The 25,374-nt window shown below is 33.7% G+C and overlaps 1 protein-coding gene across 2 annotated transcripts in view; it reads right to left on the bottom strand.

Moving 5' to 3' along the window:
* Positions 1-25,374, bottom strand: part of CSMD3 (CUB and Sushi multiple domains 3) — a 726,030-nt gene that overhangs the window by 265,203 nt on the left and 435,453 nt on the right. For both annotated transcript variants that reach the window (XM_040588420.1, XM_040588419.1), the window contains 4 exons: positions 22,841-23,029; positions 13,423-13,539; positions 6,241-6,456; positions 5,431-5,619 (listed from right to left, as the gene is read on the bottom strand). In XM_040588420.1, coding sequence (XP_040444354.1) covers positions 5,431-5,619; positions 6,241-6,456; positions 13,423-13,539; positions 22,841-23,029 — 711 coding nt within the window. The remainder of the gene's footprint in view (positions 1-5,430; positions 5,620-6,240; positions 6,457-13,422; positions 13,540-22,840; positions 23,030-25,374) is intronic.

Consider the following 25,374-nt stretch of genomic DNA (forward strand, 5'->3'; position numbering starts at 1 on the left):
TCTCTAGATGTATTGAAAAGGAACATTCATTTAGATACTAAAACACCAGCCAACAAAAGTGAAACAAATTAAAAATAAAAAAATGCAGTATGTTAACATTTTTGTTAGTTAACTAAAACTACAAGGCATATACTGGAAACACAAGTGATACAATTCACAAGTGACTACAGACACCTCCCCCCAAATGAGCTCAATCATATAGTGGACTTAACTATATTGAGAATACGTACATTTACTATAAAGGTAACTTTAGGATATCAGGAATGCTGTACAGCTATATAAACAAGACACATGTATTTTGTGAACCTCTACTAATCACATAACTAGTGAATGTGGTCATTTGTAATTACCATGTTCATCAGGATTACAAATAGTAGTATTAATACTGTAACAGTTACTCAACTTTAGAGCTATTAGTCATTTAACAGAACCAGCTAAATAAAAATACTGAAAATATTTCTGTAATTGTAGAAAAGGCTTGCTATAAAAATTATTCCAGCACCGTATCAGTCCTATGAAATTCAGATGTCATCATTTCAGTAGTTCATCTTTACAAATTCAGTAACAAATACTTGTTTGTTATTTGAACACTACTTTTATATTTATTAAATCTAAATTTAAAAATTTTGGGGTTTAAATCATAATCTCAAATTCAGTGTTGAAAAAATAGTATCTTCATAAATTGAAAAATAATTCTATTAATTAAAATATATAATTTATATCCAACTTCTGAGCAAGAAGAGGAAGATGGCTTCTGATTAAATGGCAAATTATTTGGTTTAGCACTCACGACTAGCTACTTTGCTTCAGGAATCAGCACATTGGCCGCCTTCGCTTGATAAATATTCTGGCAAGAATTCCAAATAATGTTATCCACCTATATCTACAATTGCTTTTTTAGTTTCTTTATATCACTAACCAGAACTATGTCCACAATTTAACTAATCTTGACAGGAAAATTATTTATTTCTAATAGGTTTACTTTTTTAAAGTATTATTTTCTGCTAAATGGTCCTTTTTCTTGCACTAATGGAAAAGAGAACTGAATCTCTTCATCTAGTTTACTTTTGCCATTTATTATAGAAAGACACTTTCATCATCTCTCTTTTAATATTAAAATGTGTACAATCTCATTATCTTTGTTCCTAACCCTCCTCTGAACTCCTACAAGCTCTAGAGTATTTTTATGGCAATAGATTTGGAAATATTTCAGGTGAAACTATTAATTACTGCAAGCAGTCTCTGTCCCCAGTCTTCCATACAAATAGCCATATCATTTTTATTGTGTTTTCAGTGTTTTTAGGCCAATTTCCTAAGTAAAGCCATTCATTTAGAATTCCTGAGAAGTACAACTGCAATGAGTTTTTCCTTCTTTCCCATTCATGGCATCTATCAACCTTACATTTATTTTATTATACGGTTTATCTGTTCATTCATCTAGCTTATAATGTTTCTCAGATTCTTCAACGTTTTCTTCTGGTTGTAGCTATTCAAATCAAATGCTATCATTGAGTTCACTTCCAGATCATTAATTAACATATTAAAGCAGGATAGAACTAATACAAAATTTGAAACATTAATTTAATTATATGACCAATTTTTAGCATGCATAGTCTTCACTTTTTCTTCTTACAGACTTTTTTAAACTCATTAATTAATAGGATCTCACTTGAAAATATTTTCAGTTTTATTGAAAAAAAGTTGGCAAGTTCTTTATATGTTAATTGTCTGTAATTGTAATGAAAAAACTAAATTACTATGTTTCTTTACAGCACATAGAGCACTGGATGAATGCTGATATGAAACTCTGACTCATGAAGAAGACTGTTTTAACTGATGGGCTAGCCTTTTGCTATGTCTGCCCGAGGTGGAAGAGGGAGATGAGAAGAGTGATAATTTACCGAGTTTTGGCCAGGTAAAAAATGGTAGAAGAGATAGGTATAACCAGAAGAGACACTGAATACATGCACCTATAAACATGTACTACCAAAATGAGTTATAAGAATGAGGATTATTTTATTTAACTGCATGGCAAATTTCAAGCAATCTAATGGATCTGATAAGCCAAATCACAGTGTATTTTAAGGATTGGAAACAAAAATATAGTAAACATTGACCAGTAAAATACTGTTAATCCATTAAATTCAGCCTCTTCCTGTTTAAATAATTTTCAAAAGATATTTATGATTCCATTGATTTTTCAAATTTTGCATTCAGTCAAGTTCAGTATTACCAGTAGTCCAATATACTGCAAAGTCCACTTATAGCCCATGAATGACATATGAACACCACCAGAAAAAATGATTCTTATTGGTCATAACTTCTGTGCTTCTTAAGAGTCTTAAAATTGGAAAAAAAATCAGGACCATGTCAACTAGGAACCAGGAATCAGTCATAGATAACACCGATTGTTCTGACACCCTAATTTTTCCTTTATTCTTTCTGAAGGCTGCAAACACTATCTGACATCACATGACTAGAACTGTGACTATCATGTGAATTGGAGCACTTTTATCATATGCTGATGAAGCACATTTACACATTATTTGTGTACTGCTAAATTACACTGCTAAATGCATCCACCCCTGGGAGGGACCCCTGGATTGCAGGCTAAGTGGTGAAATATGGCGTCCGTCTACATTGCTCAGAGCTAAGTCTATCTAGAGAAGCCTGAGCATGTCTATAACAAATACTACATGTTAGTGAGTGTCCTCTAGGTTCTGTGTGGTGACGCTGCGGTCCAAAAGTGTGACTATATTTTTTTCGTGTGTTCAGAACATCCAAAAATATTTAAGAACAGTACTACATCCAGAATACTAGTGGGGTTTTGTTGCATGAAGTTAAACAAATGTGCAATATGACATGAAGATTGGCATGATGGTCTGACAGTGATTGAGGATACAAAACAGGCTTTGATTGTGCATGTCAGCAAAAACACTGTTAGGAGGTCGCCACTGGCAAAGGAGACCAAGACTACTGCAGTCTTACCCACCATCACCTATTGGAAGGGTATTCTGTAGTGAACTGCCTTATCCACAAAGTTTTGTTTTAAAGAAAACAAAACGGTTGACATGTGAAAAGACCACAAAATGAGTTAAAAATTATGAAACTTGTACTATCAAAGGACTAAGACATAGCTGAAAGTAGAAACCTAAGATATGTAACAAAAGTGCACAGGTATTAGTTATAAACATTTACTAAGAAAACAGACAAAATATCATGACCCACAGGGCTCAACTATACTTATCAAGAGCAAATAGGATCAAGAACATAGGGAAATTCAAGTTGGGAGGGACCTTAGGACGTCTTTAGTCTGGCCTCCTGGTCAAAGCAGGCTCAAGCCAAATGTCACAGCAGGTGTTCAGGGATTCAACCGGTTGGATCTTGAAAACCTCCAAGGATGGGAACTGCATAGACTCTTTAGGCAATATGTTCCACTGTTCAAGATTTTCTTTGTGAAAAGGTTTCATTTATTTTCAGTCTGAAACTCTTACTTCAGTTTATGCCTTTTCCTTTCATTTTTCTGTCATAATCTACCATGAAGAATCTCGCTCTATCCTCTTAATTATCTCACAGCTACTGAGAACTGCTATTGGGTTCTCGCAAGGCTTTCTTTTCTTGAGGCTGAAAAGACAAGTTTCTCTCAGCCTTCACCACTGGATCAGTACTCCAGCTTCCAACCATCTTTGTGGCCCACCACCAAACTTGTTCCAGTTTATCTATGTCTTATATCATATTCTTGCAGTGACAAGCTGAACACAAATACTATGAATAGTGGTTGGTTCCCATTGAGGTTGTGTGTATGTGAAAGTGTATATAAAATCAGAAGTATTAAAGCTCATGAATCACTTTGGCAGGAAATGCCAAAGACAAGCAACAGTAACAATGTGTATTTTTCTGAATCTAATAGAAGTGGTCAACATGAATTTCTACTCTCCAGTTGTTTGAATTTCATTGTTATGTTATATAAATTAAGCACCATATTGACAAAGGCGGTATATTTATATTATTGACAAAAGCACCATATTTACGGGGTGGGGGGGGGGGAATGGCTGATTAAGTCATTGTACTGGAAATCATCTTTCAGTTTTGAAGATAAGGAGAAAATATATTGACTGGAAAAGAATTTACTCCTTGTGTTCCAGCTCTTCTCTTAATTCCCACCCCCCCCCAACACAAACATGAACATTATTTTCTACGTCATGAAAACTAAATAACAATGTTTTTCATTTATGCTTCTGCACAAGCTCTTCTTTGCAGATAATTTACCAATTCATTTCCAGTATACTAACACTTCCAGAAATTTATTACTAAAATTTAACCCATCTTCACAACTGTGCATGCATTCATTATTAGTATGGTTAAAAATTCATCAACCCCAACACAAAAATAACATTTATTCATGCATTACACTGACTCAGCTTCTAAATCATCTCTTACATACATACATAAATGTATATACCAAATTCAGAACTTTTGTTATACCAAAGTGAGCACAGGAATAGTTTGGATATTAAAATTTTGATACAGTAACTAACACTGGATAAAAGCAAGCACATAATCAATCAATAGTTATTATACAATCAAGATCTGAAACTTATATTTTACTGTACAATTCAGTATGAAAAAATTAAATACTTAAATGCACATCGATACAGATATTTTCATATATAAACCTTTCAAAATAGCATATACTCATAAATAAGACAATTAAGTAACTATCCTACTCTTTATAGATTGTGGGTTTTTAACAGTTTTCAACAGAATTTAAAATCAAGGCATTTAGGAAGAATTCAGCTCAGAAAACATCAGCCATTAAAAGTTAAGTTTCTAGTCAAAGCTATGTATGTAGGCTACCTCTACAGTGAGTAGAGTGTTAGGAACCACCAGAAAGTGTTTCCTCTCAGTTATCTTAGTTACCATATTAAAACCAGAATAACTGTTCTGAGGATATTCTGAGGATACAGTTCTCAAACTTACAAAGCCCAGGTTGACTGCACTCCTATACATGGACCTGATTTTATGAAGTAACTCTGGTCTATATGCTACAACTACACTTAAACGATTTTGTAATATAGTTATCACTTGGAAGCTTGCAATTACAAAAAAAAAAGTCAATTATTAGGCATCTGAATTGGTAAATGCTGGTATAAATTTATAACTAGTTTTCCTAACGTACTAATCAAAATAAGAGTAAGCATTGTGCCTTCATTTTAAAATTCTTTCAAGTACAGACTATGAAGTGCACTGATAGTTGTAATACTAAATACATTAAGTAAATATTAAATAAATTTGACTAAGGAGATATGGAGAATGTGACAGTACATTTAAAAGTAAGAGGTGTATTACCATGCTTTTCCATGCTGTAAATCTGCAGATCCATGGACAATGACTACACATACAAGCAAATGAAAGCAGCTGACCACGTACCCACACACCTTGGCAGAGGTGCACTCCATACTCGTCGGCCACCACCAAGACAAATAATCTCAGAAGCTCCTTCTAAACGATATCCAGATGAACAGGAGAATGTCAGAATATCTCCCACTCCAAAATTAAATCCTATCCTGTTACCAAATTGTGGGATCCCAGGATCTTCACAAGGTTCAAGATTATACTCTGAAAACAAGAGAGCAACTCAGCTTGTATGAGTGAGAACAGCATGTTTTCTACCAGTCATATTTGTCATCTTGCAGTCTAGTAATTTCTGTGTATTTCCATCTGACTGTCAATCCAGATTTCAGATTTAAAACCAAAATGAATGTGTAAATGGTAAATTGGCAATTATACTACATTAAAAGTAAGACTAATGAATACATTCACAATGTTTTTAAGATGCATAACACAACATGCTTTATCACTCTTGTAAGAGCCATAAATGTCCCAGGTACATAAAACAAATGACAACAATGACCAGTATAAATGCCTAAATAATTGACACTTGTGCTTATCTGGCATTTCACTAACTGAAATTAGACTAGTTCTGTTTCCTTCCCTTGCTTGATAATCTGTCTTAAGAGTTTACTGCCATGATATTTATCATGTAGCAGAAATGTCTATACAGAGGCACAGAGATTTGCTTGCTTTGGAATTGCTGCACTTAGGAAACAACTTGTACAATTTTACAATACAGTACATTTATTCATCAAAATCACTTCAATTTTAAACTTCTCACCTCCTTAATATAAAATACTGAAAAAAATATTTTTCAGAAGCCCAGTATGACAGGTATTTCCTTACCAGAGAAAGAAATATTAAATCCTTCATATGATATTGAGAAATCTGAAATAAAGCGCAGCTGAGCCCTGAAATTTCCATAGAGACCAGCATTGATAGGTGAAGGAAGCTCTGAGCCAGTCAGACGTGCTAATGGCTGTGTGAAACTGCCATTCTCTGTTATTAGTAAGTAGTCATGATGATCTTCCAAATGAAACGTGTAGAAGGTGAACTGCACACCTATTAGAAAATGTAGAATTAGATTTACTTATCACATGGTTAACATCAATGTAATTAAGCTAAGGTTTAAATTCATGCATTTCATTATGAATCACGGTTCAGAAAATTAAGATACTAGATTTTTTCTAAAAACTAGTAAAAATTTCCTGACTTTAGTATTGAATTATCTTGGCAGCAGGACTTTTTGTTTTGACACACCTTTCATTTTGCCTTTAGCTGCAAAATATGGATGCTTGATTTATAGAATTCAGAGACATACACTTTCATTTTTTATGTAAAATCCAATGACGCACCATGTATGTTCAAAATTGCAAACTGTTTATGGCAGAATGGGAAAGATAAACCTTATTTCTTGCAGTAACCAGTATCCTTGTATAGCAGCAGTAAAAGTTATAAAATAGATGATGTATTCTAATAGCACATACAGTACAGCAGCATTTCCTCCCCCAAAAAAGGGAGGTCTCCTAATAAGATGTGATATATGTCAACAGTATGGTTGGGTTTTTTTGCAAACCATCAGATATAAATCACACATCTAGAAAGGAAGATATATACTGGAACACAATACAAATAAAAAGACTTAAAGGTCAAGACACAGAATTAAGTTACTTTTTCTGCATTTCTGTAACTAAGAGTTTGACCATGATCTTCAGGCAGAATGCACAGGAAAATCAAGAAAAAGAAACAGGCTAAGACATTCATTACCTTAAGGGATTGTGGAGACCTCTAAAACAATATTTTTTTCGGTATTAACATATATATTATAAACCAATGATTCAGGTTTGAAGCTAGATATACTGTGCTTGACTCAGTTTTCTACACATAGGACCTTCGTGCCCCTTTAGGTGTTGGACGTTATCTTTTCTAGACTTCATGTGCACCTTCAGAAGCTCTCGATAAATTTCTTTTGTAGTTTTCTTAACAATACTGGATCCCTGGGGTTGTCTGAATGGCATTAGACATTTACGTTAATGAAACTCAATCACACCTAGTAAACAGAGATTGTAAGGGTATCTGGAATGTAAGGACACTTGGTTTATGAAGATACCTAGTCAAGGACCTTTCAGTGTAGAAAGAAAACACAAGAAATGAAAGAAGTGATAAATTATACACACACACACACATTTTAATGATCAGGATTTAGTGGAGACAGTAACAAAGACAACTCAAGTTTCTCATAGATGGGCCATTGAATGTACCACCCAAACCTTGTAGCAGTTCAACCAGAACTTAGTGACTGGTTAGAATGGGGAAAAGAAGATTTTCTTGGGTCTCATGGAAAGTAGAAATTTACTGTGGACTATTTGAGGGAATTTGTGAAGTTATGTAAAACTTAATATGAGATTTTAAAATGGCATTTGTAGGCTGCAAAACTTTTTGTGGGACATTTTGGGCCAAAAGCAGGTGAGGGGAGGGATCATGGTGGATAGGGGAGAAAAAAGTGGGAAAATAGAGAGTTGAGCCTCTTTTACTAAGCCCTGCACCTAACCACCACAGCCTGTCCTCTGTTCTTTTTAAACACTGTTCCTGACTGTTTATTGTGCAAGTGTGTCTTCTGTCCCAAGTGTGAGAACATGTGTGACCACCAGCGAACATCAGCATGGGCTGCCTGGTGAGCAGGGTGAAGTCAGGACCAACTGGAAACAGGGCCATTGGTCACAGGGGACCAGTACCTGGACAGACTAGGATCTGGGGGCTGAGTCCTAAGCCATGAACCTGGAAGGTTGTGGGAGCACATGGATTAGCATGTGTGAATCTGTGTCACTCTTAGCAAACTTCTGTTCCCTTCAGCCCAGCTGGTAAAAGAGGATTTGTCTGCCTGCAATGTCCATGGCTGTTTCAGTGGTCTTGGTGTTTCTGTGCATGCCAATGAAGACATTTGTCTCTGTCAGTGTTTGTGTGACCAGCTGTATATGTGTGGTGCACATATTAGCACCTTTGAAATACATGCTTAGTCTTGCTGTCAGCTTGAGAGCAACAAGAGAAATTCCTTAGATCTTAAAGACCTCTAGATTGTGTTTCCCTTTAAAGAAACTAGAAAACTACCAGCTTTTTCAAGTTGGTATCTCTTTCTCTTCTTATAGCTCCACCTCCTGCCCACCTCCCATTTGCCGTAGCTTGTGGATCCAGATAAACATATCCTTACTTAGTAACACTGATATAAACATTACAGGATAGTATTGTGGTTTATGCATAGGATAAAACTAGATAATCCAAGAAATCTATTCTGGATTTTAAAAACTCTTAATTTGATGATTACAAGAGCAAAGCCATTCATCTGCTTTGAGCATCCCAGATGGCAATAAAATGGCAAAAATCACACACTGCTTTTCAGACTCAAAGTTAGGTTACCAACATTTTGAGCTAAAACCATGATATATATATATATATATAAATAAATAACAGGGCTGAAATTCAGGTCATATTTGTTGCATTTACTGCACTCCAAATTAATTTTGGCCCTTTCTATGCATGCATGTATACTGCAAGAACAAAGTCAGATATGCAAAGGAATATTTTATGGTAGTAACCCAAAATAATGGAGTTCCTGTAAATCACAGCTGAGTTTCACTGAGCATTGTTCAAACACCAAATTCGAGGTTTAACTCAAGGGAATGTTTCAATCAGTTTTCCAGATTGCCATGACATTTCTAAGCAAAACCCCAAGGTATAACCCAGCGGTAGCTGTACAATTTAGTTTTCTTTAAAAAATATTCTAATCACATTAATATATGCTGTGTGACAGATTGTATCTTCTCCAGAGAAGAATTTTAAAAGATATGTTCAGGTAGATTCCTTCTCCTTCTGCCTCACATGCCCCTTTCTTTATAAAGGGAATATTTAAAATCTGAAATGAAGATAGGAAGACATAACACTGTACAGTCATTTCTCAATATTGCCATCCAGACCGTCAGGGGATGAGTAAATTAACTGTTCTATTAGTAAATGATTTAAAATACACCACTGATATTACACAAATTTCATTTCATCAAGTAACCACAGACAAAATACAATAATTATTGTCATGATAGATGTTTCCTTTCCTCTTCATAAATAATACAAATTGCTAGACATATTAACCATATTTAAAGTGCATGTTCCATTCCCTAGGTAACAACTTTTTTAAAAAATAAAATAAAATAATACCAAGCTTTAATGAACATTCAAGAATCATAATGCTGGTCCACATGAACACAAATGAAAAATCATTCCAGAATTCTATAAGTTTAGATACACTTGAACAGTAAAATTAATATATAAATTAATATTGCAGATTATTAAAGGCAGTATATACAAACACAGATATTGTTTTTCTTAGCAATACAACATATCCAAGTGTAAAATACAAGTCTTAACTAAACATATGCATTTAATTGCTTGCTACTATGTAACAGCAGTATGAAGTTGTAACATAAATATGTGTGTTTAAAGAAGTATCCCACAGCATTCTGGAGCTAATAGTTATATACATTTTCTTGGCAATCTGACATGAAAGTACAAATTAAAAAAAAAAAGCTAGAGAAAAATAATTATTTTTTAAAAATCGTATCACTAGTTGATGTCCAATAGAAGATACTCCTTGAGATTCTGAAGTTGGAATTAAATTAGATATAAAATAAAGCAGAAAATGAGATTTTCAGAGCAAAGTTTTTCTCCCTTACTTTAAAATAACCCATTCATGTGTGTTGGATTAATTTTCTCAAGTGGTAACTATCTAAGACTTAGTCACTCAGTTTCCCCATGGACAATACATCTGGGGACTATATAAACCCCCTGGACATCAGATGATAAAGATAAACAGGCACCTTCAGGAGATGGCTCATTCCATCTACTTCAGATACCTTTTCAGAGTGAGATGGCTCATATACTGAAGACATATATACTTGTCCATTAAATACAGAAGTGCCTAATGGACTAGTTTACTCAGACAACAGAACTTTACCCTTAGAAGTTTCAAGTTACATTAAGTAAGCCTGTGACTTACTGTCATAAAAGGAGAGCTATCTGCCTCATGCAGTACTACAGGAAGAACTTACAATATTAATAGCTTTTTGCAAACAGGAACAAAATATGAGAAGTTCATATATTTCCTATTTCCTACTCACAGCAAATCCTCACTCTTCAGTTGTTTCCAGCAGATCTTTGAGCAGCATGAATCAAAATGCCCAAGTCAAATTACAACATAGCATTCATATTTATTTTTTATGATAATATAAAACTTGACACAAACAATATTTGTATCAATATATGTGTGTATACGTAAGTATCAGTGTATATGTGCTTCTGAATATGTATGTTTATACTATTGCTCTCTCTGTATATTGTATTTCTGCATGTGTTTTCTCAGATGTCTGATTATATATGGTGTTTTTTCAATAGCCTCACATAAAATGTAACCATATTGAGACTTTCAGCTTTTACTTATCCCAAGTTTTAAGTATTTCTCTAGATGAGGTTTCAGTAAAAAAAAAGATTTAATAATAAGAAAAAGATCATTTTTTCCAAGTGCTTTCCTTCATAATCACATTTTTAATTTAAGAAAAATTAATAGTGTTAATAAAATGTCTTTCAAGAATCCTGAAAATTTTGGCTTAATCTGGGCCCATGTTTACTGTAGAATTTGCATAATTCTCAGTCACATATTACTCCATGAAGCGAAACTCTTATCCACCTCTGTTTTTTCTCTTCATTGCCCAGATTATAGTTTGTGTTGGTAATCCAATGGCTTTTCGAATAGGGTGCAAACTAAATGACTACAGGGCTAACCATTTTCTTACACTTTTCATCAGTCTTTCTTGCTTATTCAGAAGAACAGTTATATTCTTCCCACATCCTTTCTCAATTGCAAAAGATCCATAGTACCTTATATTCCTGCAACTCTAAAAGCCATGTATTATACCTAGAGGCAACAAGGGCAAATGTGGCATCTGATGTAGGCTCAGTAATTTCAGAGTACTTCTTCAACTGTGAATATTTACAAGCAAATTATATTGACACAATGGCATCATTCAGTAGTAAAAAGAGACTGCAGAATAGCTGGAGCAGTAATTTTGAGAGATACACTTTGCCACTTTTAACACTTTAAGGAGTTTTAAATGGGACATCCAGTCAGAGTGATTTAACATCTAGATGAGGAATTATCATGCTATTTGAACAAAACAGAACAAGGGGATCACAGATCAGCACAATTCTCTGTGAGGGAAGTCTTTTTATGTTATCAATAACTCTTTCTTAGAGGATTACATCAGCAGTATATTTTGTTACAGTTTTCATGCCCTCACAGAGAAAACTGATGAAATCCAGAATTGAACTTGCCTTCCTTCTTCTGTCTTTCAGTCCTCCTTCTATATTCTTTCCAGTGTTACAGATGCAGTTCTCCTTCTTAAGTTCTTATCAGCTCAACCTATATATATATTGTTTCTCTTGTGACACCTATCCTAATTTCTGTCCTTCCCTTAAAATTAAATTCTTATGCTTCTCTAGCTGTTTCCACTCATGGTACAAGAATACTACTTAGTCACTCCTGTACTTAAAATAAAATATCAACACGAATATAAAAGTTTGACCCATTTCTTCTTATCTAGTTCCCCAAGCTTTCGCCTAAAAGCAACTAGGATGCACTTTTTCAAGGAAATTTTGCTACCTGGAAATTCCGACTTCCATTTGTGTCCTAAGCATTTTTTAACCCCTCCTGCATGTCTTCTATTTCTTTGAAATAACTCTTACTAAGATCCTTTCTCTGAGAAAAGTTAAAACCAGTATTACATGTTTATTCTAAAACCTGCCTTTAACCACCCTTTTGTTGAAAGTCTCCTGTCCCTCAGTTTCTGCGATCAGTCATGATATAATTCTTTCTTACCTCTCTAAATGTTCTCTTACTGAGTTTCATTATTTTTCCCCCTCTACATTTATTTCTAAGCTATATTATTTATTCAATCCATAACTGCATATTAAATGGTCATTTATAAGCTGCCACCCTGAAAATGTGTCTTGGTAAGCTGAAACAGTTTCTTTTCTCCAAAATAATAGGACTTTATGCACCTTGAATACTGTGTTCAATTTGGGGCCTTTCACTTCAAGAAAGACATTGAGGTGCTGGAGCATGTCCAGAGAAGGACAACAAAGCTGGTGAAGGGTCTAGAGAACAAGTCTTAAAAGAAAGAGCTGAGGGATCTGGGGTTGTTTAGTCTGGAGGAGACTCAGGGGGGATGTTATTGTCTGACATTGGGAATTAGACATTGGGAAAAATTTCTTCAATGAAAGGGTGGTCAAGCATTGGAACGGGCTGCCCAGGGAGGTGGTGGGATCACCATATTTGGAGGTATTTAAAAAACGCCTATTTGCAGTGCTTAGCAACATGGTTTAGTGACAGACTTGGCAGTCCTGGGTTAATGGTTGGACTTGATCTCAAAGGTCTTTTCCAACCTAAATGATTCTATGATTTTCTTCCTGACATTTCTGACATAGTCCACAGCTAGTCATAATGTAAAATTTAGCATAATAAGAACTCTTTTAAACAACTCCCTTCATTAAATTTATTCCTTTTTATGTCATAATATGAATAACAACTTCATTTTTCACTTCAGATTCTTCTGTTGATACCAAATCCAAATATCAATGACTACTCCCAGCTAATCTTTTTCTAAGATAAAGCATTTTCTCATCAACACAGAAAAAGCATTCACCCTCTTTCACCTGTATGAATTAATGTGCACACAACAAACTATCTGTTCCTTGTAGCGTAAACTGTTTTTGACTTTCTGTTCTGTGGAAAGTATTAGGGCCTAGTCCACTTCTGAAATTCTAGGAAGGACTACAATAAGAATAAACAAAACCAAAAATCAGCAACACAAATCTTACTTCATTGCTGCTAAGCTAGATCAACATGTGTAGCACAGAACACTGGACTTCCTAATTTAAAAAAAAAAAAAAAAAAAGTGGAAAAAGGTAAAAGGATTTATTTACCTTTTCCATGGGTAACATCCACAGTCCATGTACAATTCAGTGAATTTGGATACAGATCCGGATAACCAGGGGACAAAATTGTTCCACTAGGTCCTCTAACATCTCCACCACATAAAGCTAGAAATAACAAAGAAAATAATAATAAATAACTAATATAAAACTTACATATGAGAGAAAATGTAAGAAAACATTTAAAAAAGAACGACTTCTGGATTTAAACAACCATAAAAATAGTTGATCAAATGATTTAACAACTCTACATATAACTCCAGCCTATTTTTACAGAATATGAAAAGAAATATAATTAATGAATACTTAACATGTGTTTTAATAGGTACTAAGAAAATGAAAAGTGTGTTTCCTTAGCTGTTTTTTCACATTTTCTTGAGACTATGAAAGTCATTCATTCAGGAAGATTAAGGCAGAACACAGAGACAAACAATATAAATTTAGCCAGAAGATAAGGTGGGAGGCTTAAAATTGTGTACAGTGGATTTCACTATTGAAGAATTACTGAGTTAATATATTATTACAGGGAAATATTACATGCTTTCTTGTATCTAATTATTGGATATGCATCTATATCTATAATGCAAGTGATAACGATAATTGGCAATATAAGTTATTCTATAGTGTCAATAGTCACTTTATGAAATTAATCAGTAACTGAACAATATAAAAATTAAATTACATCTTGAATTAATAACAAATACAAAAATTAAGTTATTACAACATTGGCATAAATATCTTAACAATTCAACGTTTACATTTTAATGGTGAATTTTCCAATCCACAGACTCTTGAAATACTAAATTAATTAATTTTTTAGTAACAAAGAGTCTTTTATACATCAGAATTATCTTTTCTCAGTAACAGTGATTAAAACTCAGTACCAAGTAAACTTATTAACTCATAGTTTTCTGAATATAGATTATCTCAAAGGGCATACCTAATGAAATAAATTAGGTGGGTTTTTTTTTTTTTTTCCTTCAGGATTAAAATTCCTTTTATTTTAATTAACCTAATTATATGTATTACTTCATTTATTTTGTAGAAATGTTCCAGGATACTAAAAAAAAAAGTGAACTATGTTACTGCCAACAGATTTAAGTCAAATAATACAGACTGTTTTAGAAAAGTTGATTGCAATTCTTCATATAAGCAGATCTTCCAAAGTAATTATACTCAAACTCTCCCTTTTCAGCCTTAACTAGTCGAAGTTCTCAACCATTGTCTTTTCAGAACCTTTATTGGCATCAACAGTAGTTTCTCTGAGCCTGCAACTTAACCTAATGTGGTAATAAATGGAGTTCAATCCAGCTGGCGGCCAGTCACAAGTAGTGTTCCCCAGAGATCAGTACTGGGGCCAGGCCTGTTTCATATCTTTGTCAACGATCTGGACAAGGAGATTTGAGTGCACCCTCAGTAAGTTTACAGATGACACCAAGCTGGGGGAGGGTGTTGGTCTGCTGGAGGGCAGGAAGGCTCTGCAGAGGGAACTGATGGGCTGGACCAGCGGGCCAAGGCCAATGGTATGAGGTTCTACAAGGAGAAGTGCTGGGTCCATCACTTGGGTCAGAACAACTCCATGCAGCACCACAGGCGTGGGGAAGAGGGAATGGAAAGCTGCCTGGCAGGAAAGGATCTGGGGGTCCTGGCGGACTGAATATGAGCCAGCAGTGTGCCCAGGTGGGCCAAGAAGGCCAACAGCATCCTGGCTTGTACAGGAAACAATGTGGCCAGCAGGACTAGGGAAGTGATTGTGTCCCTGTACTCGGTACTGATGAGGCCGTACCTTCAATACCATGTTCAGTTTTGAGCCCCTCACTTGAGGAGGAACGTTGAGGTGTTGGGGCATGTCCAGAGAAGGGCAACAAAGCCAGTGAAGGGTCTAGAGAACAAGTCAGAAGGAACTGCTGAAGGACCTGGGGTTGTTTAGTCTGGAAGAGACTCAGGGCAACCTTATTGCTCTCTACCTAAAAGGTAGACACTTAAGCAGACATTTGTCTCAAGGAAATACACACATTATTCAGACATTTCAGTAGCACTGTGAGTGTTTTCATGAAGGTAAATAACTTTTCATAATGAGGTCAATGCATTGCACACCAGCACTATCTTTAGGTCACTGATTAAAAAGGAGTATACATTTAATTACTGTTTTCTTACAAAGCAGAAATGGAACTTCATCCTATATCCTAGGATGAAGATCACCTTATTTTGCCTAGCTAAATATGTTTGATTGTTCTAACTAACCGCATTTTTATTTTAAACATGTATATTTGTCTGGGTAGCCTTATGATTTCTTTATGTGTGCTGTTTCTCCTGCCAACTTGCTAGACTTTTTTTGGCCTAGTTGTAGGATGGAAATTTGCAGATCCAGTACCATAGGCCAAAACAGGACATTCTAGGACCACAACTGCCCAGTCTCCTAATTGTGCCACAGGGGAGTAACCTCCCAGCATACTAATTTTCCTCCTCACTTCTCTGAAGAGACAATGAAAATAACCATACTATCCACTTATCACCTGATATTATATTTAGACATTAGTAAAACAGAATCAGGGCTATGATAGCACGTTATTAGGGCTTCTGATAGTTAACTACCTACTTTGTCCATATCTTAGGTATTAACAAAGAAAATGCAATCAGTTTTTATAATAATGGGAAATGGCCTAAACAAATAATGTAATTTACAGTGTGTATTTTGAAAACCTTTCAGGAATGGAAATGGTGACAAAACATCTACAGCATGCCATCAGGCACTGAGTGTAACTCTATGAAGGCTAGCAGATGGCAAAAAAAGGCACCTAGAGACCAGCATTATACAAAACAAAGCCAAGTTGACATATCTGAAATATAAAATGTGTACTGGCCCTGATAAGATGGCAAACAGCCCAAGCATGTAATATCACTACTAGTATCTGACTTTTTCAGAGTGCAAAGGAAAACAGAAACACATTAAAATAAAAACAGCAAAAGATAAACTTCATACATTTTTCCACATTCTACAAGGAACCTTTCTTTCACTTTATGTGATTATAGAGAGATAGAGGCTAGGAGACACAAAGTAGAATGAATACATAAGCAAATAACTGAAGCACTATCTTGGTGTTCTAAAATGGAAAACAGAATATTGTATTGCTAAAACTCTAATTAATAATTTTTTATGCAAGCAGAGAAGCTGAATCAAGACATGTCTAATATTTTCCCCTCCATTACTATTTTTTCAGAATAGTGAGAAACAAAATAGCACAAAAAATAGAGAACAAAATACAGAACTGATTCTATGAAATATGGATAGGTACCTGGATGTATAGAATAAAGTACTTCTATAGCACTGTGGTAATCAGGTATGATGTGACAATTTAAGAAGCAAGGTATGGATAACTGTGAATGAAGATTAAAATTTAATAGTGCTCAGCGGCTAAGCCAGTTGTTTATGGGAAATAAATTCTTACAATGTTGGGCTGATTACTTACACTTTCTTTTGTTGTAAATGATGATAACTGCATTCATTTTGCTCAGAACATTATCAGTCTTAAGAAAGACTGACAGCAACCAAGCCTAGCTTAGAAAATGGCCCTACGTAGTTTGAAAATAATTTTTGGCCCAAACAATTTTAGAACCTTTATTCAGGCTGCTCATAAGTGTCTCAGTGGGAGACATGCAAGCTATGCTTCATCCCTGAAATACATGAATAGTTGTAATGAAAGCACTTGTCATTCATACAAGTTCCATTTCAGGCCATATTTCATGCTACTATGAAACTGTTACAGAAAATCAATCTTCCAATACTAGAAACAGTCTCATAATTTCTAGCCTAAATTTATTCATGGTCCATTTTTACCCATTTGTTCTTCTGTTAAACTGTCATTATATTCTTTTTCCCTCTTGGGTACTAACTTTGGGAGGCTGGCAAAGTACATTGGTATCTCTGACTTCAGATCAGTTAAATGATACAGGTTTTCATAACATACTTCTGTAAGTTACATTTTCCATATCTATGACCACTGCATTAACATCTGCAAGTACTTACCTGTGTTTCTTGTCACAGCAGCTGTGCTACACAAACATTGCTAGGACACTTCACATTAGATTGTGACATTTTTTCATATTTTTCACATGGCCTCTGTTCTATTTAGAACATATTTATATTTAACTACAGAAGTCAAGCTGTATATTATCTTCCTGAAGAGATCAGCCTGTATAGCTAGCTTAACACTCATTCAGTGAAAAGCCTCTTACTTCTTAAATTTTGCTTTTTATACCATGAAATAAAACTCAGCAAGCGCTAATTACATTCTCTGTCATCCAAGGTCTTTTAATAAGGTTTACTACCTATTTAAAACTAATTTATTTTGATGTAAAACAAGTCAGTCTCAGAGTTATGAACAGTATAGCAGTAATATAAATTTATCATTTAAACTGGATGTGAGAAGAAGGGTGTCACCATATCCAAGGACAGAAAACTATCAAGAGAATGTATTTCTTATTTTAGTAAAGCAAGGGAAAATAATACAGATATACATAAATACATGTATCCATGTATTTCTACATACGGTGTTCACTAGCAATGCAGTTAAAAAAAAAAGACACAATATTGTCCCATTTTAGACTGACTGAAGATGGTGATATCTGGGAAATTAACATTTTGCATGTTTTCAAATTTTATCACCTACCATTTTTATATATATAAGACTTCTCAAGAGACTAGCCATAGGTTACCAACCACAGCTTAGAAACTAACATAAAATGAGGCATCACAATTTTCTCAAAAAAGAGAAAATACCCATAAGAAGAACAGAAACCTGAAAAAAAAATTGTAAATTTTCAGTAAGATTAGCTTGCTTCAAGTACAAATAATTGAAAACTATTTTTTTTCAAAGGTGATGGAAAGAGAAAACACACATTTATAACTAATTAGCAATAGTGACAACTTTACAAATGGTTTCAACCACCATTGAGAAAGCCAGTTCAGAAGAAATCACAGAGTGAAAAGAAGATAATCCGATTTATACAGATATGTTTGTGTATATATAAATCTAAATACAAGTACATACGTGCACAAACACACAGAAGCTCCATTATATTATTTTGCTTAATTAACTTCCAACTAAAAATCTCATTCTAAGGTGATTTTCATTTACTGTGTAATTTGATAATAAAAGGGAAATGTAAATATAGATAAAAATTATTGAAACAGGGAATTAAAATTTGAATCTTGTGTGCTGTGCTTCATAGACCAAAAACCTTCATCATCTGTCTTCCCTAATTACACAAGATGTAATGTGTCTTAAAATGGGATACAGTCAAGTAGTGACAAGTAAATAACAACATGGACATCAAATTATTACGATCAGCTGATGTACAGAAAACTTGGACTTGAGTTACATTACACAAGAGACTAACAAGAGAAACTAGTGTAGCCTACCTTACTCACAACATAAACTTGTATTTTTCCCTTCTTATTTAAATTTAAAATGGACCAAAACATAATATCTATTTCCAATTCTGGCATCTACCACACTGAATATTTGCAGCAGATTTTTTAACAGTTATATTTTAATAAAAGCATTGGTTTTATCTTAGCGATGTCTTAACAGAAATTACTTAAAGCATCTGTCATATTTCCTGGATATATTCCTCCTGGTACTGCACAAGTCATATTTGGTAAGTCATTTGGACATCTAGGTGTTTTCGATATAAACATTAAAAGCTTTCCATCTTGCTTGAATATTTATCTTCCTATTTATTAATTTTCTTAAGTAAATGAAGATAAAGTGGAATGTTACTGTTTACTTTTAATTCAAATGGTAAATAAGAATGATTATGATTAGCATTCAAATTCATGTTATGATGAAGGGAATAAAAGTACTTACATAGATATCTAACTTTTATATTATTTTCCCTGACATTTTTAATGGGATTAATACAATACTTCATATATTGGATAGAATAGGTTTCCTCACATATATTCAAAGCTTTAAAGCTACGTTCTATTATAATACTCATACAGAAAGGACATGATAGGACAATATGTTTTCTTATTTGTTAAGCACTGGGAGGAGAATACAGTAAAAATATTCAGGGCTGTCCAGATAAGTGCACAGTGAATCACATGTAGATGTTAGATAGGAATGGTATAAATGTAACACAAGTAATATTTTCTAAGCAAAGCTCAAACTCTTCTATTTTCTCACTCTTAAGTATGACTATTTTCTGAAGGCCTGTAAATATCATGATTTGAAAATAATGGTTGTTTTTTATTTGTATGTTTGTTTTCCAAGGTAATGTGTCCCATGTTTATTGTATATAGATCAAACCATGTCTTCAGATGAATTATTTCAAAATAAATAAATGCACACAGTAATACCAATAATTTTTCTTTGGTAATGGTAAAAGTCTAGACCTTGATCAATGCCACCTCTTTTCAAAAGAAATACACAAGTATTTTGCCAAGACAGCTATCCAGAAATTGGTCATAATGAACAATGCTAAAGTATTTTTAACAGTATTTTCCTAACAGCCTACGCTGATTCATTTCTTGCAAAGAGACTGATGGTTTGACAAAGGTCATAGGTTTTATTTTTAATTCTTTGAAGAAGACTTAATTTTATGGTTGTATAACTTCTATTAATTAGTGGAACTGCTGTCTTGAAAACTGTAAAGTAATTCAAGTACTCTATAAATTCAAGTAGTTTTCACAACAGTGAAAGGATGAAAGGTAATGGATGTAACTGGATGATGTGAAGTTCTCAGGAGATATTAAGAATATTATGTGGCCAAACAGTGACACAGTTTTCTCAGAGAAATGGAATCTCCCTCTTTATAGATAAAATTCAGTTGTGTAGGATCCTCAGCAACCTGGCCTAACATCCAGACTGGACCACTTTTTGGGATACAGGATTGGACTAGATTACATTCTATGATTCCTTACAGCTGTAACTGTTCTATGGTTCTGAAAATAATTTCCTTAACTATTTCTCTTTAAAGATCAGAAATAGTTTCTACTACCCTCAAACATCAGAGGGCTCTAATTTTTATTATTTTTTTTTCAGAAATGCTTTGTTATACTTCTGTACATATAAAACTGTGTTTGCATATGTATGTATATATATACACACACAGAATACATATGTGTATGGATGAATAATATGAATGCCTTATGTATATAGATACAAATTAAAATCAAAACTAAGGAAATTACCTATGAAATTATTCATGGGTATCAATTATTCAAATATGAATGAATTATATATCCTGTCATAATCACCGCCTCAAGCCAGTCTTTAGGGAAGGAAACAGTTTGCTCATTAATTTTAAAACCATCATTCTCAGTATTGTCTAATTGTTCCTGTAGATAATGAAGTGTGACTACTATAAGCTTTGTGATGCTTATCTATGTAATATCCAAACACCTCATGAAAAAAATTAGTTTACACTCCTTCAAAGAACAGAATTGCAGACAACATGATCTTCTACTTTGAGAAAGAACTAGTTTTAAGAAGTCTAAATTTCTTCCTTTTCTACACCCTTCTTCAAAACGCACTCATGAGTTGTCATGATCTGCTTGCACAATTATTATGGTCTGCATATCACTACATGATGCAATTATCAAAAAAAGATGCAGTTATCAATAAGCGCAACCAAGAAAGAACTCTGCTCTTCAGAAACTGTCAAGAGTAATGTATTGAATAAGCAGGAACAGTGACCAATGTGTTAATTAGTGGCACAATTAATACAAACCCATACTTGCAGTTTATGCAAAGAACAGCCCATTTAGCAAATGCCCTCTTTTCCCTAGGGGTGCAAAGACTCTGGATTTGATTTAAAAACATTCCACCAGAGAAGACATTCAGCAGTGAAATTAAAATGAGTTCAACCATGAATTGATTAAATTTACTAGAATAACTGTACTCAATCCTACCTTTAGAGCATATTTAGTCAATGGACAATTGCCATTTAGCAATGTGCTCTGGAGAAAAAAAAATCTAATTTACTTAATTAATTGCATGCTAGTTCATCATCTTGAGGATGAAATTTATCACAATATGTTTATTTCACAGCATAGCACAGTATTCATAGGGAATATGTTAATACTGTTTGCTTTAGATGGTTACCATGTAGTGCCTATCACCACTCAGCAAAACATAGTCCCCTTGACTGTGAGCTGTGGGAACCATGCAATTCTTCGTTCCTAGAACCTGGATGAGAAGCAGAATCCTTTAGGAAACAGGCTTGCTGAACTACAGCATGCCATTTTCAGAGAAGTGATTATTTGGTCCCCTTTCTACCACAACTAATTTTGGCTATCATTATGCACTGACAAGTTCAACATATTGAAATATAAAAATCAAAGCATTTGCTAAATAAATAAGCTGAAGACTAAGAAAACCCCTACCATATTTTAAAGAAAGAGACAGTGAAAGCAAACATACTTCCAATATGGCAAATCACACACGATTCAGCGAGCTTTCTCATTAGCCTTCATTCAAATTCAGTTTTTTCCTTTCTGAGTGTCCCAAGACACTAAGGACTTTTTAGAAAAATATACAATCGTGTGCACTATGTAGCTCATAAGAGTTCACTAGATATTTTTGTACCATACTTGAAAGAAAAATAAAATATTTTGAGCAGAAATTATCTCAAATATATAACTTAACAATCATTACAATCTACTTTCTTAATATTACATATAATTTATATCACCCTAAGTGGGAAAATGGATTAAAATGAACAATTCAGATAAGAAGAGATAACTGAAACTATTAGATAATTTTTTCAGACAGATTTCTTTAAATGATATTGTGGAGATACCAAAATATATGACATGTAAATCAATACCATTTTTGTCTGTTTTAACATTCATACGCTTAATCATAATATATAATGTGGCCCGAATCAATTCCTACAGTGACTGTGGTGTGGAGGGTGTGGAGAGTGTCAAGTTCCGTTAACAAGCTAGGAACACAGTGATCAACATGGAATGGGATAAAATGTAGGTTTTGAGTCAGGTATAAATAAACTGCATCTGATGTTTTGTATGTCAATACACCTGTGTCCATAGGTGGTACCCAAACACAAATATTTGTAGCTTGTAGTAAGTGTTTTACAAGCAGATATACATTAACCTTACATTTCTTGAGCTAATTGGTAATCATTTAGTTCACAGTAACATATATTCAGATAGAGATATCTTCAATAATCCACTAATTTAAAGATTTATATATTATTATCTACTTTTGTTACTAAATACCTTGTCACACAGAGATATATAACACTGATTTCCTCTAACTATTCTTTTTTTCCTAAAAATAGAGATTTTACAAACTCCAACATTTAGCTTATTTTGACTAATAGTAATTTGGCAAAATATATGTATTTTAAGTTACACTATATTTAATCCGTTCATCCTTACCATCACAAGTTGGGAGCGGGTGACTCCACCAATGATTTTTTTCACACAGCAAAGGCTCCTCATGACTCAACCTATAACCTGGATCACAACTAAATGAGACAGTTGAACCTATAGAGAAGTCATGTCCATAACGACGTCCATGCACTGGTATGCCAGGATCCAAGCAAGAGTAAGTATTAACAGTTACACCTAGATTAAAAACAAAAAAACAAAACACATCAAAATAAACAAAGAGTTACATAAACACCCTATAGATTATTATTATTATTATTATCATCATCATCAGTAATTCACTGGGGGGGGGGGCAGGGAAGCTTCATTATCACACATTTTCAGTGAATTATCCTTGGACTAAGTTTCTCTGTCTTACCATTATCAGATGTTATGGATAATAAGTTGCATCCTGCCACTGCTGCAGAGAAAAACATAACATAATCTACAGGATATTTAGTCTGGTCCTATGTCAGTAACATTTTCATCCTCAGTAATTTTGTCCCTGATGCTGATGTTGAAAAGCTTTGATGATCACTCAAAAATCTGATTTCCAGACTTCATTTTTTTTCCTGATCAAACTTCTTTATCCTAGCTAAAATGCCTTCTCTCTCTTTTGATATTTATCCTTGAAATATTTACATAGATCAATTAGTTACATAAATAATTCTCATACCTAATGGTATGTGAAATATTGAGAAGTTAACAGAATAGCAGAAAAAGAGGAGTAAAGAGAAACTGATGATAAAGAGAATTTTAATGTCTGCTAAAAAATTAAATCTTTTAAATAATTTCCCAGTGAGCTTAACTTCATTAGAAAAGAATCAGGGAAAAACAAAGAAAGAAACAAAAAACTCTAGGAATATTAGCAAATTATAAGATAGCGAATCAGAAGTATTCGGTGTAAGTTTTTTCATGGGTGTTGTTCCTTTTATTCCCACACAACAGCCATAAAATATCCTTCCTTACAAAGAAATTCAGTGTGTAATAAAATAATTAGCACAGAAAATAAGAACATATAAAAGACTTCAGCTTTCAATAGGATATTTAAAGAGAGGAATGCTGAATAGGGTACCATTAATTATTCTTACTTTTATCCAGAAAAGGGAAATCAGAATTGGGTTGTACTGTATAACATAAGATGATGAACAAGGAAGAATTAAAGAAAAATAAAATTAATACTAGATGTCAGTATATAAACAGAGGATGTTAAGCAGAAAACAAACTACTGAAAATGGTTTATTTTGTGTAAAAATGTTAAAGATGCGTATTCTCAATGTTCTCTGATAGCATAAATGTAATTGTCATTCTTCACTAATGTAAAAAGGACTGTGGTGTGGTGACCAATTTTAGAAAAAAAGAGATTTTATAATAAAATTGAAGAATTAATTTATAATGAAAATTCAGATTTTCTTTCCAACTTTATTTAATAGAAACAGTTTGATATAAGCATATTTGTACTAAGAGCAGCTTTCCTCTTTTTGCTTTTCACATTCCCAAAGGGTAATTTCTACCATTTAATATTATTCATTTAGCCAATAATTTTAAGCATTTAGTGGTCTCTGCTGGCAATGTTAATCTAGTTTTCTTGATGTATAAGGACTGCTATCCTTCAACCTTCAGAATGGATGAAAACTTAAACTCATCACTTCTTCTCAATGCAGATGATGATACAAATGGAAGTATGCTGGTGAAGGCTAGGGCAGTAAACTGTTCTGGAATCATAATACATTTTTTTGTCATAAACAGGACGAACTTGACATTCACTGGAGTTTAAATCAGCCCAATTTTGATCTGGCAAAGTCACCTCCACATATATTGTATTTAATATCCTTATTATGAGCGGTCAAAAATAGTGATAATGGCCAACAATAATGTAAAAATATAAAGAACATCTGAAAATTGCTTGGTGGAAGTTCCAACAAGTAGAAGTATGAAACTGAAATGGATACATAACAGTGTGTTCATGATCTTCACTAAACAAATTAGACAGTGATTACAGAAAAATATTATTTCACGTGAAAATATGACGTACTACAACAAAAGGGTTATTTAGGAACAGAAAAGGTAAATGTTATGATAATACATCAATTTATATGAATTTTAACAATTTATAAAGTATGAAATCCTAAAAATACTTTCTGCAGTGTAGTTTATATGACTAATAAGGGAAAAAGAATATGTCCATATGTCAGAACAAATCACACATACAGGCTTTTGTATCCCTAAAAATCCATAATCCAGCAATTCGAAGCTTGATTTTCAGCTTACTAGTGTAAAATGCATTTCCCATTTCCATTCAGTTAGAGCTGCAGGTACATCAGTCAGAACAGTAACTCAGTTATTTTTTCAGATTTTCATAATCTTCCTGATGTGATGCAGCTTTACACATACAAAAATGTATCATGTAACATAATAAAAAGACATAAAAGCAACATCCAGAAGAAAGGCATTTGCTTCCCATTCCCGTCTTCTGATTCTTAAAGCATGGAGTACAACAATGACATCAAATTGTAAGGGAAATTACTGGTCATGCCTTTTGC

This window comes from Falco naumanni, chromosome 3, assembly GCF_017639655.2.
Source record: "Falco naumanni isolate bFalNau1 chromosome 3, bFalNau1.pat, whole genome shotgun sequence".
Taxonomy (NCBI): domain Eukaryota; kingdom Metazoa; phylum Chordata; class Aves; order Falconiformes; family Falconidae; genus Falco; species Falco naumanni.